Source organism: Pterocles gutturalis, unplaced genomic scaffold (assembly GCF_000699245.1).
Source record: "Pterocles gutturalis isolate BGI_N339 unplaced genomic scaffold, ASM69924v1 scaffold907, whole genome shotgun sequence".
Lineage (NCBI taxonomy): Eukaryota > Metazoa > Chordata > Aves > Pterocliformes > Pteroclidae > Pterocles > Pterocles gutturalis.
In genome coordinates, this window is record NW_010107569.1 from 14,538 (window position 1) to 35,853 (window position 21,316).

Sequence of the window (21,316 nt, forward strand, 5' to 3'; positions counted from 1 at the left end):
AACAACTCCTCACAAGGGGCCGAGCCTCCCTCAGCAACCGCGGCCGTAACGCTCGCCAACCCCGGCGACACGCCCCGCCCTCCCTCTCCCTTCAGGCGCCCGGATGTAACCGTAGGGCGGAGGCAGGCGGCAGGGAGCGAGGGAGCCGCGGTGCATTCTGGGGGCGGGGAAGGATTAGGTGGTGTCTTAGCAACGCTACCGTTCGCCTTTAGAGGAAGTTTGGTCGCTGCTGTGACCCGTAGCGTTCGCCAGGGCTCCCGCCAATTTGAAAACCCGAAGCGACTGAGGGAGGGCGGAGGTGGTTTGTCACCGGCCTCCGGGGCTGTGGTGAGGAGATGAGGGGGCGGATCGCGGTCCCTATGGGCAGGGGTGTCCGCTGTGTGGTGGGGAGCGCTCTCTGGCACTGAATTTCCCTCAGAATCGGGCGCGAATTCTGTCCTCTGCAAGCTGCGTTCAGTCGGGCCCAGGGGGACATTAGCTGTCCTGCGACCTCACTTGGTCTTGTCCTAAAGCTTGGCTGTAGGAGGGTTGTCGTACTACCCTTCCTCCTAGACGCAGAATTGTGACAGAACAATAAAATTTGTGTGTGATCACCGAACTTTTTCAAAGCTCTCTGCTTTACAGCATGTTCTTTAAATGTTTATTGTAGGTAAACATGTGGAATGATATTGAACTTCTTGCAAATGATGACACAGGGAGCTGCCCTGTGGGTTTAGGACACGAATGTGGAACTGCATTGTACCAAGTGGATACGCTACTTCAAATAAGATCTTCAGAAACGGTAGAATTCCTCAAAGCTGTGTTTTTCTCTTTCTTAATAATACCAGAGCTGCTTTGGCATATTTTCTAAAGTGTTTTGGTTATTATATAAACCGATACTTTTCTTCGTAGGTCTCTGTTAATCCGCAATTGTACGCATGCAACTCAAAGGATGGCAGCATTATTGTTGTTGACAGATCAGTGGCACTTCTTGATAACAGTGGGCAGTCTCTTCAGATGCACGTTCAGTTTGGTAAGTTCACTACTTTGGAATTCATCTGGAAGTTAAAACTGACTTTTAAAATACATATGTTAAGTTTGCATAGGAAAATATAGCAGATATCTGGCATATCTAACTAGCCTCTAAGAGAAGGTATTATAATAAATACCTAATAATAAAGATTGATGATTCTGTATCCAGTTAACGAAGTATTTCTGTACAACTTGATTACAATGCTCGCTAACTTTTCACTGAAATGGGAGTAATGGATATCAAAACCACCCCCTGTATGCCCTTTCCTGTACTTTGTTTAATCAAAAATAAATAATTTTGACGAAATCCAGGACACTGTATTGTCCAGTTCCCATGTTTCAACTATGAATGCCTATTAATAAAAAACAAATCTTAATATTTGACATTTTGCCATGGAACTTTTCAGATACTAATGTGGACGTAGTTGGTATGTGTCAAGAAAAACAATTTCTTGTGGTCGGTGAGAGAAGTGGCAATTTCCATCTTATTCACATTCCATCAAAACAAACCTTGCTAACTAAGGTACAGCATTTTTTCTATTCTAATTTTGCTGAAAACCTTTTGTTCTCAGAATTTCTTGAGTTGGTTTTATCTTTCTTTCAAATATCAAAATCAAATTTGAATTGATGATCAGTATTTCAAATATTTTGGGGGCTTTTTCAAATAAAATACAGAATAATAGTCTAATAGTCTTTATGTTGATTCTATTTTAGATTTTGGTTGAAAAATCTTCAAGTGAAAAGACTTACTTAAGTCTCTTTATTGAAAAAGATAATGCAGATGCAGGTAAGAATTTTTTTTTTCCTTGTCTCAATTTTTGTGATTTTGTTCCCCTTTAGTATCTCGCAGGGAAAGAAAGTAAAAAATAATTAATCAGATACAGCTTTACTTTCCATTGCACCCATTAAATGCACTTTTCTTAATGCTTTCCTGTAAAGATATTTATCTCATTAATTATTTCACAAACATCATAGAAAGCAACAAACATTTAGAACTCAATACTTGCTTTTGAGACTGTGCTAAACATATGAAAATGCTCAAAAAGGAAGGATTCCTTCTGTTTCCTTCTATCAGACTTCAGATTTTAGTAGTTCCTGTTCTTCTATAAGCTCTCAGTCTTGTTCTGTCACAATATAATGCCTTTAAATGTAGTTTTGTCATGAAAACAGAATTTGCAGTCTGATGGATGCATACAAAAGTCATGGTTTCAAACAAAACTCTAAGATGTACAAACTTATTCTACTCATTGTTGAAGGTGATGAAATTTTTGTTTAAAAAGAGTCTAATTTATTGGTCAGATTTTTTTTTGTCAGTTATTTCACTGTCCTATTCATAAGGAAGTAATCTCTTTATGGTTATTGAAAACTTTAGTCTGCAATATTTTTATTGGATTTCTTTAGGTATTTATCATATGTTCATTCTCACAAGCAATGGATTCTTCTGCATTATGTGTCTCCCACTTGCTAAAACACAGGAAGGTAGGAGGATCTACAAACGACTTGGGATTTCCATTTGATCAGGAGGAGCTGTATTAAGAAAGCTCTTCCATGCATCTCTCTAATGGGAATGAAATATTGAGTTGGGATTTTCTATGTAATCTTGGTTTGCTTTTAAAGGGAAAACAATCTACAACTAGTTCTGTAATAAAATTATTTTTGTATTCTTCAAATAATTCCTTTAGTTTATGTTTCTCTGAGTCACTGCTTTGGAGAGAGTACTAAATACTACAGAAGCAGGATTTAAAGCCGTAATCAGTCTTAACTGTACTGAAGTTTATTGGGAATAATTTAATTTTTTAATGCTGTATAAGTGTTGTTGTTGCTTAATTTTCTGTAACTCAACACTGTGATCAATACAAACAGACCCTGTCAAAGACCCTGGCTAAAGTGTTTTTCAGCATAGTCAGGTCAGGATTAAACTATCCTAATAAGATGTTTAGTGGCTTTTTTCCCAATTTTAAAAAAAGGTTTATTTAACACTGATTTTTTTTTTTAAATATAGCAATTGACAAGATGGATATGACTACGGCAAAGAAAGTAAGAAATATTTGCTAACTTGTAACATGTGTTAAGTGCAGTTTGTAACAAAACTTTGTGCTGTACATTTCATTGTCTACTTACCAGTTTATTATTAGAACTCATAATTGTGATCATTACTTTTTCTGTGCATGGAGAAATGAGCAGTTCAAGGTTTTATCCACTGATTGTATAACAACCTTTTTTCTTCCACTTTTGTTTGCTTTGCCTTCATCTTCCACCCCACAAGTTACAAGGACAGATAAAGACAGCTTTCATTTCCACAGAAGAGTATCACAACCTCGGCTGTCAGAATTTCGTGATAAGTAACTCAGTGAACAAAATCCATTTGATAGTTGGGGTAAGTACTAAGAATATGTTAATAACAATTTTTATCGGATCAGTGATGACATTTTTTGATCTGCAACAAAATTTTTCTCTAGCTGGTTGAAAAAAAAGATAATAAACTTTTTGCACTAAGACCTTTTGTCTTTCATTGCCCTCAGTGTAAATTTAAAGGTTGTCAGTCCTGTCCAGAGTTTTTCTCATAAAGAAATAACTGTTGTAATTTCAGAACTTGCTCTATTATGATGGATGGGGGAAAAACATTTTCACCCTGGTTGCATGACTTTACTAAATCACCGTGGTTCCTAGCCTGTGCAGGCTATTTATAGTCTCATCCTTGAGCTCAGAGACAAAGCCAAAACTGGCAAGAGTCTTCCAGTCAGGTTCGCATTCAACAAAGGCTTGCCAAAGTAACAATTAGGGTCCTATCTGAACGAAGCCCTTAAGCATGAGTTAAGTACAGGGAATAATATAAAAGTATAGACATGTTTTGAAATGCAGCTTGTTTTCAGAAGAGCCAAAAATGTTTTGGGATGCTGACTGTAACAATTACTGTAGTAAAGGCCAGTTTTGAAAGGAAAAAAGGCTAAATTAAAAACAACAAAAAAAATTCTGCTCATCAGCATTCACCAGGAATAAAATTTAAGTTAGTTTTGCAGCTTTCCAAGTGTTCTTATAAGTTAAATATCAATTGAAGAAGCACACCTGTCAATGGCCAAATTTCTAATTTTTACCTTGCCTTTGCTAACAGGGTAGAGGCAATTACGTACTCTCCAAATGGGAGGTAGACACTACCAATAACCTGGTGTCTGTTCAAAGTTTTGCTGATTCAAGTCTAATCAAAGGTAAAGAAGAAGGTTTTTCTTTCTTTTTACAGACAAGTGTAGAATTCATATTTAATTGCAGAATCAGTTATGTAATTGTTTTTAGTAAATACACATATACCAAATGGAACACTTCTTGTAAAGGTATGGCCAAAATGTGCTCTTTAAAATTGTTGAGGTTAACTTAGATATGTACATCACAATTCTGTTTAAGCTAAACTTTTCACAGACCTAGGAAGTTACATGAGGTTAAACATCTGTAGGTTTCCAGTGCTTGCTTGTATATTTTGATGTATTTTTGCTTCCAATACATTTCTCAAGAAAAAGAATAAATTTATGTGACTTATGAATGTTTTTTAGATGCAGCCAAACTTCAAGTTCTTGACAATCTGCTTTTTGTTTTAGATACAGAGGTATGTGTAATGATTTCGTTTAGTCTTCATTTTACAATGTTTTTGAACCAGCTATATTTATTGTATAAGATAAAGTTGCTTATATTTACAGAGAATCTTGATATTACTGTGGTTTGTTTTTCATTGTGCTCCTAGTCATTATTTAAGCTATGCAATGTGTTAATATTCTGCTCAAAGAAGAACAAGTGCCTTCTGTGATGAAAATCTGAAATCCATAGCAGATTTTTTTCTTTTTACCTAGAATATCTTAAGCATGTGGAATGTTTATTCTCTTACTCTAATTTGGGATTGGCCTTTAATACATATTGAAGAATTCCTTCTAAGTACAGAGTCAGATTCTCCTCCAGTCATATGGTAAGTAAAGTGTTATAGCACTCATTCTGAAAAGTGAAAAGTTGCCTGTCATTACAGGAAGTATGCCACAAACACTTGATTTTCCATGGTAGTGAATTTTCTGAAATCTTTGTTAAAATCTTTCTAGTCAGTAGGACAAAATACTTGGACCGTATGTCCCCTTAGCTCTGTGTTTTACCAAGGAAAAGTTTGACACTTTCTGCTTTTTACGTGTATGTTAAGCGTGTGTCCTCTACATGCTAAAACACTGATAGTTTTCAGTGCACTGCAGGGTTTTAAAATGTTCCAGTTTCCATAGAAAGCTAAATTTTCTAAAACTCAGAAGCCAGAAATTTCACAGTTTTAACAAAAGATTTATACAGTATATTTTGCTTTCTTTTTCTCTCTCTTGTTCTGTAGGCAAGGGCTTGCCAATGTTAAACTGATAGTCATGACAATACCGGATGACAAACAGGTATAAGCTCTTTGTCTGTGTTCTGTTCCTCAATCGTTATGCAGTCATTCACAGAAAAAAGGGGAGTAGGGGGGAAGAAAAGAAAAGGAGATAGCTAAATATCTGGAGCAGACAAAATTCTCAAGAGCTCAAAGTCAAAACTGAAATGTGACCATCTGTATGTTAGGATATAGCGAGTGAGGGACTACTGCGATGTCTTATGGTGGTGACCAGGGCAAGCTGCCCTGCTCTTTGGGCTTTTTATGGATTGTTTGGAGTCTGTCTGCTTTTTTTGATGGCAGGTAGATAGGGAAGCAACAAACTAATTTACTATCATCTTATATACTTTCACAGATTGCTTTAGAACAGTGTCTCTGCTGTATTCAGAGATTTTTAAAATGGAACCTATCTAATTATATATAAGCATATATATAGAGGCAACATCTGAAACTTCATTAAACATTCTCAAATTGTAGAGATTTGCTTTTTCATAAAAACTTACAAAAATAGTGTCTTCTATCCAACTCCATAAGAATCCAGAAATTATTCTGCAAACATTATTATGCTGTTACCAGCATATGAGAAAAAAAAATTTAACTTGTTTGTTTTTCCCTTTTTTCTCATAGATGAGAAGTCTAATGGTTTTTGCGTTGCCCACTATGCAACCACTCTATTCTTTGGAAGTATCTGTTGTTTCTTCACTTGTTCAAAGTGGGATTGGCACAGTAAGTTTAGATGATTTTTTTTGTTGTTGTTATTCTTTGAAGAAACATAGTTGTCTTACCAGGTGTAATTATTCAAGAGGGTACTGTGTTATTCTTGATAGATTAGAACCAATTTGTGCTAGAAACTGCAGGAACTCTACAAAGAAGGGTTAAATGATGTCCCCAAAGGACAGAGAAAAAGATACAATATACAGCAAACGGAACAGTTTAATTCTAGGCCCAGGTGTGTTGCAGTGTTTAATGCTACTGCCAGTTCTTGCTGCCGTTACAGCTAAAAGCTGTATGGAGTTTTAAGTTCTCTCAGTGTAGAAAAATACCCTGGATTTATTTGGGATTTATTTAAGTTTAGTTGAGAGAACTACTTCTTTCACTGTTTAAACTGCTTCCTTATGAAGACTGTAATGAAAGAAGGTCGAATAAGACAGCAAGAACTTTATGAATTAGGAATGTTGTAAAGACTGGTGGAGCAGGTATGTGAGAGGATACCAAGTCAGAAGTCTAAGCAGTGGCTCTTCCTTGGAATTGTGAAAGTGAAGGTAGTAAGCTCTGGATCTGCTACGCAATAAAATACAAAGCGGATGAAATTGCTTGCCTTGTATGAAGCACTTGGCAGAAAATACACATGCGGCTACATAGAGGAGAAAATAATGACTAATATATCCCTTATCTTTGATCTGAGATGAGAAAGTCAAGGTGGGAAATGCCAAGGCATATATTGCCTTTGTGGAATGTAGCAGAGAGATCAGATTCTAAAAGATGTGAGGATGGATACAGTGTGACCTGCTTATGGTTTAGACAAAATGAAAGAGAGTGATTTTGAGAAGATGATTCACTCATGTGGAGGGTGGACTGATGGTAATTGAACTGGGACAACAGGCTGGTTTCAGTATGAAGCGTCTAGTTAAGGCCCTCAGAAATTTTAAATGGTGGAAACTATCCAGGAAATAACATGATAAACATTTAAAACAAACCCAAAAAACTTACCTGAGAGAATAGCAGTAGTTTGTTTCTTAATGCATTACAGTTGTGCTTTCTTATGACTGATCTTCCTTACCACCTAATGGTTTTTGTTCTTGTATGCTACAGGATACAATATACTTCTTGGAAGGAATTAATGAAAAAGATCAGATGTAAGACAATGTTTTCTTTCAGCATTTTTATATACAAATGGCTGATTACTTATAGTTGCTTTGCAGTTGATAAACCCTCATAGTTCCCTCTCATCCTCAGACCCTCTGAAGGCCCAGTTTCCATTGTTGTGATGAGAAGTTTAACTGAAGCCTTGCCAGAGAACAGGTACTAGTTTCTGTGAAACACTATTCTATTATTTTAGTTTTTCGTTCTGTGGTTTGACACTTATATTGAAGCAGTATACTTCACTTTATTTTACTCCTAGACTAAGCCGCTTGCTTCACAAACACAAATTCACTGAAGCAGAGAATTTTGCTATTCAGTTTGGACTAGATGTTGAGGTAAGTTGTCCATTCTTGCTAGATACATTTTGAGATTAATTAGTATAACTGAACTTACGAGTAAGGTTCTTCCTCTGTAGTCCAACAGAAGGTACTAAAAATATTAGAAATATAGTGGAAATTTACCTTACAAAGCAACTTGCTATACTTGAAAGCTGGTTCAAAATTAAATGACTACGTGGTGAACTATGTTTTTATTTACAATAACTAACAAACCTGACAATGGGAAGTGGTGCAGAAGTACATCTGATCAAAATAAGCACTGCTGGATCAGGAGAAGGGACATTCGTCCCTTTAAGTAATAGGAAATGGTGTTGCTATAAAAAAACCCCAAGAATTTTCACATGCACTTATTAACACATACTGGCTTCATTAACTGATTTATGCAAATAATGCAATTTGAATATTCCCTCTGCTTTTTTGTTTTGTTTTTAAATAAACACGCTTAACTAGTGACATAAAAAGATAACCATGATTTTTAGAGACTAATTGGTAATCCCTTTCTGTAATGAGATCATTCAATGTATGTGGACATACTTTATCTTGAAAACATTGTGAATGGAAGTGTATGGTTTACCAGTTGAAGACTGTCTGCTTAAAACTTAATTGCATCAAACTGAAAACTGGGTTTCTCTGTTTTTAAACAGCTTGTATACAAAGTAAAAGCAAACACTATTTTAGAGAAACTAGCTTCAGCTTCTGTTGGGAGTTATGGTAATGAAGTCTGGCTGGATCTTGTGAATGAAGCCAAAGAAAATTTGCAAAAAATTCAGGTATGTTTTTACTTCTACCCTCTTTCTCTATTAAAGCAATTCAAATCATAAACGAGCTTGGAATTAATTTCAGTTGTTTCCTTATGCAAACAGGATAGCCAATTTGTTGTGGATTACTGCATAAACGCTCCATGGCCACTGTATGAAACTACTCAAGAAATGTTGCAGTACGCTAAAGTCAGAGTAAGGGGGTTTACTTGTTTAAATTGCTTGTACTTGTCCATTCCTGTTCCATGCTTCTGTACAACTTGAGAGGGGGGTCATCTTCAAACCAGTTACAGTGATTCAAAAGTAAATGTATCATAAATTGTACCTTACCAAAGATGAAGAGGAAGCAAGGCTTGTTCCAACCTCGTTCTTGCTATTGTTTAAGGGCAAAAAAGAGCTTACAGGTTTATTTTCACATCAGAAAGCAGGTTTTAGTTTTGAGTAGTAGTCTTTTTAAGTACCTTTTAAATATAAATTTCAGGACTAAAAGCTCAAAATATGTCACCTTTTTTGTTTCATTATTTTAGTCTTTCCTGCCTTATCAAACAGAATCAGAGAGATACCCAATATCTGTCTGATCCTGCATACATGTAGAAATCCAGAGTCTAACATTGTAAACTGGAGTCTTTATTTTACAGAGGTACTAAGTTTTTGCTCATGTTTTTATTAAATTCATAGTACCGTCTGGCATGTTCTGCATGTACTGAGTTGTCAGCCAAACCATTTCACATATTTCTTTCAGATCTTGAAGAAAGATGATAGAACCATTGCTCCACCATCTGATGGGGCTCCGGTATCCATAACTGAGGTGAGGACAAACTTTTTGGCCCCACAGTATCATATGATAAACAATTACAATGTAGAGTTTTAAAAACTGTACTACTGGTGAACTTTTAAAAAGTCTAAACAAGATAATGTTTGATAGTGTGAAGGAGAACCACAGTAATGACAGGTTTTAGAAATAAGTGATTCCTTCGGTCATAGAAAGATTAATTTTCAGATGCTCCAGAAACTGAAGGAAGAAACTCTTAGGTATTTAATTTTGTTTCTTACTTAGTCCTGTTGTGTAATGAACAGAACTCATCCACCTGCAAGGAGAATCGGTGTAAAGTGATTCCTCGTTTTGATGGTTATTCTAAACATGTCATATCACTGTTTGATAAGCCAGATATTGACCTGAAATCTCCTGTCTGCATTCAGGTATTGAGAGCTCAGGCAAGGCTGACGACTTTCTATGGAGTTTTTGGACTAGAGAAATTCAGGTTTGTTTCTGCTTGTTTGTTAAGATTTAAAGTAAATTTAATTGTAATGATTAAGTATGTGCCATTGAAATTAAAATTGTGGTGGTTTGGGGTTTTGGTTTTGAGTTCATTAAACTTTAAACTCTTCCTTCTCTTCCTGAAGTTTCCCATCGTCTATTGTGGAGAAGGGAGAATGCAGAGAGGTTGAGTCATCCTATATGTTGAAAACATATATTATCTGTTGCACATACACAATCTTGTATAGATTTTTTTAAATTTAACATATATGGGAGGGTGTGTGATTTTATGCACACACAATCTAACACTATGGTTGTCTCTTACAGCATATAGTGCTAGCTAGAAAAGGTTTGAGATTCTTCCCCCCAACTCCTTTAATATTGGCATATAATAACAGAGTTTCTATTTCTCCTCTCACTTCTAGCGGTATTGCTTGGACAGAATTCTTGAATAACGATGATATTTTCAAGAATATCCTTTTTCAGCTAGAAGAAGGAAATTTCTCTTGTGCACAGTACCTTTGGCTTAGGCATCAGGTGAGATGGCATACACATCTCTTTGATATTTACAGAGGATGTTAAGTTTCTCAAATTTTCCAGCCTTGTTTAAGGGAATCAGGCCAATGCAGTTATGAAATGGCTCTTCAAAGCAGCAAAGGTCTATGGCAGAATCTCGTCCATTATCACAATGGTTACCTGTTCACCTAGCTCCTCAGAAGCCTGAACTTCTTATTGATTTAACAATAAAGTGGTATTTCTGGTGTCAGAACGCATATTTCTAGGTCTGAAGGATGACAATTCTTTGATTTCTTTTGTGGTGGTTATAATCTTCCATTCACTTTCTTGCAAGCACAGCTCTCAGAATTTTTAAGTGAACATTTGCTGGCTACCTTAAATCCTTTAAAAATAATCACATAGGCTCCTTACTCAGAATGACACATTCATAATAGTGGCTTTGAGCTATTATATTCTTTAAGTGAAGGACTTTCGAGTCTATGTCTGTTTTCTTAATAAGACAGAACTACAAAGCAAGTCCTAAATAATAGGAAATGATCCTGCCAATGTAGTTTGCAAAGAAGTTGCTTCAATTAGGTCTTCTTTAAAAAGACCAAGCTCTAGTTTTTCTGAACAGGGCTATTATTTTTTAAATTCCTGTCTATGATTACTGAGATTTTGTCTTTGTGAAATCTATTCCTTCTTCCTATTAGTGAAAGAGCTTTACAAAGTATCAGATAAACATACTCCATGTACCTGTAATTGTTCTTTTTTAATATTTTAGGCAGATTTTGAAAGTGGCTTTGATGAGAAAATGCTGGAGAACTTGCTAAATGCTATCCATTTCACTGTTCCTTTGAAGGAACTATGTTTGTGGCTTAAAAATGTTGTGATCCCTTTCTTAAGAAGAGTTGTGCCAAAGGGACAGGTAAGACTGACTTAATAAATGCAAAATGTGATTTTCTCAGGCTAAGATAATTTTATAGTCAGACCTACAGACTTTTATTTTTTGAATGTCAGAACCTTGCTCCTCTATCTTTTAAAGGAATTATTTTCCCTGCAGTTTATATTTTAAAGTATTTCTTTTAAAACACATTTCTAATGGCAAATTTTGCTTTGATAGGTAGCATAACTTTACTTGTAACTGTATTTTTTTTTTTCAGAAAATATTAGCAAAATGGCTGGAACAAGGTGCTCGAAACCTTGAATTAACTGATAAGGTAGGTCATACTACAGAAACTTTGCATGTCTTATATTTTATATATACAGAATACAGTTTGCTAATATCAGTTATTTTGCACAGGCAAATTGGCCAGAAAATGGACTCCAAATGGCAGAGATTTTTTTTACGAGTAAAAATCAAGGTGAAATGGGACTGACAACTTTTGGCCAGTGGACTCCTTTGGTAAGAAATGTAGAAAATATAAGGATTTGCTACTAAGAGGCTTCAGAACATATGCTCTGTGCTAGAGCTGGAATGGATAATAATTAGGTCACTATTGTTTTTGGTGAAGATTGACTTAATTCCATGAAAGGAAGGAACCGAGTTCCAATCTTCTTGGGTTTCAAGATTAAAAAAGAAAAAGTCAGCAAAACATTGATACCCTTTAACAGATATATTAATAGTCTAAATATGAATAATATTCTTGAATATTCTGTAGTACATAAATAAGCCCGAGTACTACAAAACGCTTAAATTTCAGTAGAGATACTACTTATGAACTTAAATTAGAAGCATCTCTGTCAAAATTTTTGGAAATTAATTGCAATTAACCATGTGTTATGGCCTTGTCTTATACCAGAGATGTGGAGAATAATTTGTTCTCTTCATGTTTTTGACAGCTCTTAAGTCTTGAAGACTGTAGTAAGCCTTCTAATGTTTCACTTCTAAAAACTGTTTCAGAGATGTGGTGACGGTGAAGAGGTACATAGGTTAAAGAAGCTGGTAAACGATTTACAAGAACTGATAAATCTGTACAGAAAATACAACTGCAGGCTGGCACTCTGTGATTTTGAAAAGGTAATTCTGCTGGCACTTCAAAAGTGCTTTTGAGTAGTGGATTGTTCTGAGAAGGAGAAAAATCGTGTAGCGTGCAATTTAAAGTCAGACGAAAGAAGAATCCTGATGGATTGGTTGGTAAACTTGTGTTCATAAGCTGCTAAGACTATCTGATGTGTTTGTCATGAATTTTGTTTCAAGCATGGGTATAAATACATAATATGACAAGGTACTATGAGAAGGTATGGCTTAAACTCTATGACTTGCAGTTCATTGCACATCATATATTGCAGAGCAAGCATTAGCAACAGAGAAATTAAAAGTACAACTGAACAATAAGGGGCTTAGTAAAAGAAAGCTTTTATTTGAGCTAAAGAGGGATGCTAGTTCTTGAAATCATTCAATTGATTTAACTGGACACTGGATGTTGAATTATTTATGAGGGATGTAAAAGGTCCATCACATACTAACGTGTGGTGTTCTAACATGGCATTGTTCTACTTGCTGCCCAGGAAAATGCAACTACTATTGTGTTTCGCATGTTTGATAAAATTTTGGCACCAGAGCTTGTCCCATCCATTTTGGAGAAGTTTATAAAACCCTACCTGGGTGAACATAATCTACAGAAAGATGAACTTCTTCTACAGTATATAAAGGTATCCATATTTTCTTCCTTTTGAAAAAAACTATTTAAACATGAGCAAGCAGAAAAAAAATCTGATTACCATTTTTATTTGCACCTGAATTTTAGGACCAGCCTTCAGATTATCTTACTCCTGTCAATGACCTTATTGATAGTTGTTATTTCAGTAATAAGGCATAACAGTACAAGTGAGGAGAGACAAATCTATCCCTTAATGTCCAAAAAACTTTTAACTTTTGTTCCTATTATAAGATAGTCCTATCTTTTCTGAATTCAAATATCCTCATAATTTTTATCAAAATATACAGGATTTGCTAGAGCGCTGTCGTACAAGGTCTACTTCAGTATTTGAAACTGCATGGGAGGCAAAGGCAATAGCGGTCATTGGCTGTATCTCCGATACAGATGTAAGTATATTTTACAAAATTGGCATCAAGTGTCTCTAACACATCAGTTCAGAATTAAACACATAATTTTTACATAGGCCTTTGAGTACATTTTGACAGGAATGCTATGTGGAGGAACAAATACTATGCTGTCTTTCTATTCTGTCTTAGTAATCTTCTCCCATGTGATGTTCTTTGCTTAAGAATTTAATTGCAGTTTTAATGTCATCACATGGAAAACTCACCAACTTTAATATGTATGAAACTCAAGCTCTGCAGTGCCGTAAATTACTATAAGCATTTTCTAATCTAACTTGACACATCATGTTATGAAAATGAATGCCCTTTATGGGAGTGGAGATTGAGCCAGAAAATAAAATGCTTGCCTAAATGAATCAATCACACTCAAACAATACTTCAAGAGATTACCTTGCAACTTATTTTGAAAAGTAAGCTCTTTATGTTCCTTTTATAGCTGAAATTTGATGCAGTTCTGCAGATAATGCATGGTGCTATGGTACCATGGAGTGCAGCAGTGGAGCAGCTGGTAAAACAGCATCTGGAAATGAATCATGTCAAGTAAGGCAAAATCCCCCGTCTACACCTCAGTTTTGTGTGTACTCTCAACTGGAATTCTGTTGGGGGTGGGCAGCAGGCAATACTGTGTATCTGATGTAGTGTGATCATTAAATCACATAGCTGTAGGCAGCAAATCAATTAATAACTGTCTAATTTGTCCACAGAGTAAAGTTACTGCAGGAAAGTTACCGACTAATGGAGATGAAGAAGCTTTTGCGAGCCTATGGGATAAGAGATACTAATCTTTTAAAGAACAAGCAGATGATAATGGTAAGTGATCAGCATTACTCTTATTTCTATTAAAGAAAAACCCCTAGACTTACCTACATGTATTTTCATGGGGTATTACAAGCCAGACTTTTCAAAAAAATCTTAGCAACTGGTAGCTCCCACTTGTTACCAACATCTGTTTTTCTTGTCTTGCTGGGACATGTTTTTTACCTGAAAGCCCACTCTTTTTTTTAAGAATTAGCAGATTCGTTTAGCCCAACCTGATTAGCTCAGCATTGATAATATAGTGCTTTCTGTATGGGGGTGGTGGGAAAGAAAAGAGGAAGCTAACAAAATGGAAGGCTAAGTCCTCACAAGACTTCAGATTAGATTTCTCCTAAGGTCACAGTTAACAATATGTGGTGATTTTTTTAATTTTATTTTTTTAAGCGTCTCCCCTTTATTAGGGAGAAAACATGAGTATTTCTAGAAAAGTTCCTTGCCATCCTGTGGAGCCAGATGAGTCCCCTGAATTTTGAGAGCTCTCAGAGTAATTCTCTTCCCCAAGCCCAATCTTCTCTCAGTTATGCTTTAGTCAAGTTTTCTCTAGACAAAAGTTTTAAACTTATAGGTAACTTGCTTGGTATGTGCTGTACAGTTACAATGCAGAAGCAGTGTGCATAAATTACCTTCTTTGTTATCCTGTACGTCAACAAACTAAAGTCCATATCTGTTTTCTTTTTACAGAGGCTAGTGAAATACGTTCTTAAACAAGATACCCCTACTTCTTTGGAGGATGCTTTGAAAATTGTAACAGCATATATGTTGCCCACTGTGGAAGTCTACATTCTGAGGATGATAGACCTAATTGACAAAGAAAGGGTACTAACATACTTCTTGTCAGTTGATCACAGAATTTAAAGACACTGAGGCCCTCATGCAGCCATTGTACCAAAGCAAGGAAGTACACATAGCTTAGCTTTTCCAAAAGCAAATGGCCTTTTCTTTTGATTACTTCTGGTTTACTTTTTTTTGCCCCCTTCAGGGAGAGGAATCTCTGACTTTGCTAAAATCTCTCAGTCCTGTGGAAGCTGAGAAAGTTGCAGAGAGATTGACTGTATGGGGAAGACTGGTGTTACAGAATAAAGCAGAAAATTCTGAAGAGGTACCAAGTCATTTCACATCGTAAAGCATGCACACAAATTATTCTAAGTACTGTTCTTACACAGATGCTTAAAAAAAGGTAGAGGATGCAAATGTAAAGCGATGCCTTCCAGCAAAAAGGGGTGATGACCTAGTCGTGCTTTGAGCAGGAGGTTGGACTAGGTAGCCTCTTGAAATTCTTCCAACTTGAGTTTATTCTGATTCTGTATGCTGTACAATTATTTGGTGTTATTTTTAAAGGCATCTCCACACAGTGGCATGGCTATCTGAATTGAATTAATAATTTGTAAATCTTGCTGCATTGCTATACCTCTAGTCCTCTGTATTTTCCAGTTCTTTCTTTAGTTGCTTGGAAAATACCTATTTAAAAACTGTAGGTGTGGCTTTACCATGCACCAAAGTGGGTTGAAGCTTCACAGTTGACTGCGTAGTATTTTAATAGAGGGGACACCTGAGGGTCACTATCTGTTACTGGCAACATGAACCTCTTCCTTTCCTGCAGCACAAAACACAAATGTTTATGACTAAGACACTCGTGGAAATCCTTAAATTCCTGTTCAGCATTCAAAAAGGTAAGCTACAACTTAAAAATCTTACATTTTGTTTATAAATGGAGTCAGGAAGTAATTATTTTTCTGCTCTAACAGACAATCCTCTGAAGAAAGATGAATGTGAAGCAAACCTCAAAATGTTTGAAACACTTGCTACTCTGCAGGTAGGTACCTTTATAGTTTCAAACCACTTATGATTTACTGTAGTTATTCCAATTGTTCTTACAACATGGATGATATTAAAAATTAATTGTATTTGCAACTTATATGTATGGGTTGTTTTTATTGTTAACTTAAAAGAGATTCTCAGGCTAATCTAACATTTTTAATAGTGCCTGGGAAAGTTCCCAATTACTAAAACTCAGTTGTCCATTTAAACTAAAAAATTAGATGCTCTCCCAAAAGTTTTAATTGCTACCATTTCAAAGATTTTAAGATAGAGTACTGTAATATTTTGTTAAGGTCTTATTATGGTTTGTAAACTTAAATTATTTAATACAGCTTTTGAGCAAGCAGTATCCTTTAGGTTTTTTTATCTTGCTTACCTACTGCCTAGCAAAATTCTCTAATTTATTATATAAATCAGTAATCAGTAGAAGCTAGTAAATTTAACTTTGTACTGAAAGTATTCCTCTAAGAATGAACCAAGAAATAAAAACATTTTAACAAAATAAACAACCCCAACATGTTTAAAGGCAATTACATGAATACAAATACATAATCTTATTTTTGTTTTGCAGGAAGATTTTGATATCTTTCTTTCAGTTGAAGAACTTGGGAATCCTTCACTGATGTCCAGACTTCTTGAGAAGCACATAAAAGCTTATGAAACTGTCAGATCTCTGTCAAAGTCTAGAAAAGCGCAAACAATGAACTGTAATTCAGAAGATGGTAAAGCCAAGAACCATTCTACTGAATCAAGGTTGTACAGACTGGCTTTGCTCCTGCAAAGGTCAGAGCAAGAACTGGGAGAAAAACTGGCTTTGAGAGCACTAGATGCTGGAAAAGTTGAAGATGCTGTAAAAATATGCAGGTAAAACTGCAGAGGTTTTCAAAATTATAACTTTTAATGGGCTCTGCTGTACTTTTTCTGATGCAGAGCAAGGGAAAGAAAAAAACTTTTTGTTTTAGTTTTTTTTCTAAAAATGAGCGTTTAAGCAATATGCTTATATTCCTTGTATACAATACTGAGTGTAGAGTTAAGTTGTGGTCTCTGAAAATTGCCATTGGTTTTTGCCATAACATGATTCATAAGTAAAAAGATTTCCTACGGTTTTACAGTGAGAGATAAGTAAAGCATTATATTAACCATTATGAGAGCTTCTCAGCTTACACAGGTAGAAGAAAACTATCGTGCAGTGACTGTACATACCATGTCATGGTCTCTAGCTGGTCTCTGCCTCATGCTTAGGTTGTCAGATAATTTAAACTTACTACCAGCTCCCCCCAAAAGAGATGAGATAAAAATGTTGAACATATTTCTTATTATTAACATGTTCTATGTGCTTCAGTATCCATCTCTAAGGTAAGCACCATTGAATTTTTTTCACTTCAGTGGCAAAAGTTTTAGTTGCAGTGAATCATGGAGGTGAAAGAAGTAAAAGATAATTAATTAATTAGAACAGATTGTGGCCTTAAGTAAAAGACCTAAGGACTATTTTTTTTTAATATCTTTTTTTTGATAGGGAGTTCTATGAAAATCACTGCAATGAAGAAACAGGGAAGCTGCTGTTCTCAGCATGTCAAAGGCTTTGTCATATGTTGGGAGCTGATGATCCAATGATCACTCCTAATGATATGAATCTTCCAGCAGTGATCTATGAAATGGCTTGCCAAGCAGCTACAGTATGTAGTCCAGGTAATTGCTATTATCATTCATTTGTGTTCATGGTGGGAATCTAACTTTCCAAACAATATTTAATAAGCATGAAAACAAACTGAATTTCAATATCTGCCTCTAAAAACAGGTGCTGCAAAAAAATTGTTTCCCTTTAATAGGATCTATGAACCTTGCATTCCTATTATGCTAATGATCTTAATATTTTTACAGATTTACTATTAGATTCTCTGGAACTATGTAAATATACTTTGGCTGCCAAGGACATTTACAGACAGTGCCAAATAGAAAACTATGGATTTACAGCAAAGGTATTTTCTGCTAACTTAAAAATACTTTTTTAATGTACGTAATGTTCTGATCAACTGAATAGTGTTCACTGTACCTGCATTTTTTCTGCCATTTTTCAAGCAGTATTTAATCAACTTGTTTAAAAAGCAAACGACAACAACAACACAACCCCTACACAGCTCTACAAATAAAAATTTCCCTGAATATGTGTGTACTTTAGCAAAAAGAGTAAACTGATTTGAGTGCTAAAAGCAGTGCAGCAGTGGCACAAGCACAAGTAGCATTCTCCACTTATGTTTCAGTCTGATAAATCCTGCTACTGTGACTGAAAATGTTAGTGTTTTTATTGAATAGCTGCTGCCAGGACTGCTGGATAGTGTGATTTACTGACTTTAAAAAAGCTTTTTTTTTTTTTTTTTTTTTAAAAAAGGTAAACTATGTCAGGGAGGGCTTGATTTTTTAAATGCATGTATTTATTATATGAAGGCATTCCCAACAGTCTTGTAAAACTCTAAGATGGATCAAGTTCTTGAATAGCATCTTTGTTTTTTGTTTAGGTCAAGCAGTGCTTTAGGCTACTTGAAATGAATGGGCTCTTAGAGTTTGAGGGGAATAGATACAATTGGCTAGGCAAGCATATTTATGCACTGAATTTTATTTTTCTGAAAAATGATCCATTTGAAAAATCTTTGCTTGTAATATTTGGCCAAGAACGTTTATGAAGGCCTCCATTAAATTAATTAAGAATGCATTTTGGCTGCACAACTAAATAACTGCAACATTAAAGAGAAATGTGACCACTCTAACTAAGAAATGTGTTTAATGCTATTGGCCATTTAACAAGAAGCACTATAGTAGAATCCATTTGCAAAAAAAATCACATTCTAATCCTGTTTTCAAAAACTGGAATCTCTTGCAATGCTTTGTTAGCAGACTTATTAGCTGTTCTTTTATTGTGCGTGCTTTTGACAATGTTCTTATTTAGACAACACCTTTTGGAGGAGATAAAGATCCTTATGAAGAGTGGACTTATGACGACTTCTTTAATGAAGATGGGATAGTTCTGGATCCACAGATAGCTCTTCCAGTTGCATATGAAACTATTTCTTCTCTTCTGCCTGTTTGTGGTAAATTGGCTTTCCTGACCATTAAGTCAATATACAATCTGTATTTCATATTGATTTTTATCTAGGAATATAAATAATTCAGCACATGTATGGAAATTGTCCCCTCAGAAATCTCAGTTAGACAAACTCATGGAAGAATTATCTGTTGGGGGAGTATAGAATGCAAAGGTTATTTTGGTTTTTGTTCTGGTTCAGGAAGAATCTGAATGACAAATACCTGAAGGCATGGAGAATGCTCTGGAGAAGTGTTAACTATAAACTTGCCCTGTTCTTATGATCTTCTCTAGACATCTTCTGGTAGCCAGTAATGGAGACGGGATTTTATCAAGATTAAACAGCTTACTCTAAAATGATTGTCCTTGTATTATACACCACTGTGGACACACACTTATTTTTGAAAATTTAAAGTATGATAAACAGAACTCTGCAATGTTGTAGGTGCTGAAAAAAGATGCTTTGAGCTCTCTGAAAGCAGCACTGTATACTTTTTGAATTATTTATTTTTAATACTTCTTGATGTAAATGTTTTCTTTCCTAATGTGTCATTAGTATATAAAAAAGCATAGAATTGCAAATACTGTCGCACAGTGCTAAATCTACCTATAAAGGATATGCTTATTTGATTGGTTTGAATAGATTTATTACCTTCACAGATGAAGTGTTTCTGCTGACTGTCTCATCAAGACAAAGGGATTTACACACAAAGTAGTTACTGAAAACTGTTGGTTTGTATTCCTTTGTGTTTGAAAAGATATTCTGTCCTATAATATAACTTCTGCTTAGGCACAGTTAAAACAGCAGTCCTGGCTCTTGTATCTATTTTATGCACTGTCCCTGAAGTATCATATTTTTAAGGTACTTCCAGGGTTCATAGTGTTGCTGAGATCTTGGCACGTTGCTGAGGTGTATTTTTCGGTCTTTCAGAGAACAAGCTGTATCCTTTGGAGTCTACAAGCCTGGCAAACTGCGCATTTATTAAAGGTATCACGATGGCAGATTCACCATGCTAAAAGTATAAACCAGAGCACTGGAAAACATGAGGTTTAAATTAAACCTACGCAAGCAGAGTTTTTTAAATAGGTGCCTAGATGTTCCACTTAAAGCCATATTCAAGGGGGATAGCTTGGTTCAGCACAGAAGACACCAGTTTGGATGTTAATTGCAACCATTCAGCCATGGGATTTTGGGCATGTTATCAAAGCCTGCACTAGAACAGAAGTTCTACCACTATGAGCTAGGATCCATTAGAGCCTTTCCAAGAAGATAACCAACTTGTGGTTTTTGAACTAAAATGGGAGTCTGTATTAAATATAAAGCCCTGAAAATGTAGGGTTTCAAAGGAAGCAAAGGCTGATCTTGTGTCCTAAATTTAATGAAGAGACTGCTCCGATATTAATTCCAGACAATATGCTTAATATAAATATACTAATTATTTTCTGGGGTTGTTTTTGAAATATATCACAGGACAGAATCTCCTGCTGCCAGCTAGAACTCCCATCTGTGCCGTGCTACAGAACCTCATGGAGTGCAGTCAGTGCGAGTTAGCTCTGCGGCTCATCGTCTGTTCATTTGGGTCCTGTCTTCAGCATGGCATATCGAATAACATGGATTTGGCCCTGAGTGAAAAGGTATGGCAAGGACAATGCTGAAGTTTGCTGAGGAAACCTCAGAAGTACGCCAACTATTAACAAGTTTAGAGCCGTTATATTAAGAATTCGATAGGTATAGGAGAGGCTATCACCATGACCTTTTAAAAATCTCTACCACTTGATCAGATGTTGGGTCATTTTGTGAAAGGAGCTGGTAGTTTCTCCCTACTTTTCAGGGTCCTGTTTCTCTTTGCAAAGTATGTTCAAATTAAACTTCTAGTCTCTGCAGGGAGGCCAGGAATAAAATTAATGTTAATAATGGTTTACTATGTTCTTTCACATTGTTTTGTCATTCGTTAGTACAGGGAAAAGTTGCAAATAGAATGTTCAGGAAACACTCCTCAGTTCAAAACCACTTGGAAACAGAAATCCTTTTTCTGTCTAGAAGAGATCTTGAGAAGACCTTAATTAAATCTAAAAATATAATTACCATAATACCTCCTATTATGCTATAAATGACAAGGGAAGTTGAAGGCTTAGAATTTATTTTTAACCGTGTGCTGTCTTTTTTTTTTATAACAGCTCCATGATGCCAATATGCTAGCTGAAACCAAAAGCTTTCTCGCTGCTATGAAACAGAAGTGTACTTCAGTAATTACGACCACTATCCTGACCTTACTGCACAAGGTAAGAATGCTCTGGAAGGGGTAAGAGTGAGCTGCTTTCTTTTGCCCTGTCAAGAAAGGGGCTCCCCTTCCTATTGCAGAAGCCCATTCTGAAATTTTCATGTGGCCAATTATTATTAAAATGCTATTGTATATGTTACTATTATT

The 21,316-nt window shown here is 35.7% G+C and overlaps 1 protein-coding gene across 1 annotated transcript; it reads left to right on the forward strand.

The window, feature by feature from the left end:
* Nucleotides 1-655: 655 nt before the first annotated feature.
* Nucleotides 656-21,170, forward strand: KNTC1 (kinetochore associated 1; the record flags this gene model as incomplete). The annotated part of the gene is made up of 39 exons (XM_010088127.1): nt 656-781; nt 892-1,012; nt 1,419-1,534; nt 1,726-1,798; nt 2,413-2,490; nt 3,014-3,048; nt 3,278-3,388; nt 4,124-4,217; nt 4,557-4,609; nt 4,851-4,963; nt 5,363-5,417; nt 6,023-6,121; nt 7,208-7,251; nt 7,352-7,417; nt 7,518-7,593; nt 8,241-8,366; nt 8,460-8,549; nt 9,097-9,162; nt 9,555-9,616; nt 10,038-10,149; nt 10,892-11,035; nt 11,271-11,327; nt 11,411-11,512; nt 12,011-12,127; nt 12,619-12,762; nt 13,058-13,156; nt 13,611-13,714; nt 13,879-13,984; nt 14,672-14,806; nt 14,970-15,089; nt 15,591-15,660; nt 15,736-15,803; nt 16,380-16,672; nt 17,325-17,497; nt 17,690-17,787; nt 18,753-18,894; nt 19,819-19,875; nt 20,359-20,522; nt 21,066-21,170. Coding segments are annotated over exons 1-39 (4,014 nt in total), but the record flags the coding sequence as incomplete, so codon positions are not given.
* Nucleotides 21,171-21,316: the final 146 nt, after the last annotated feature.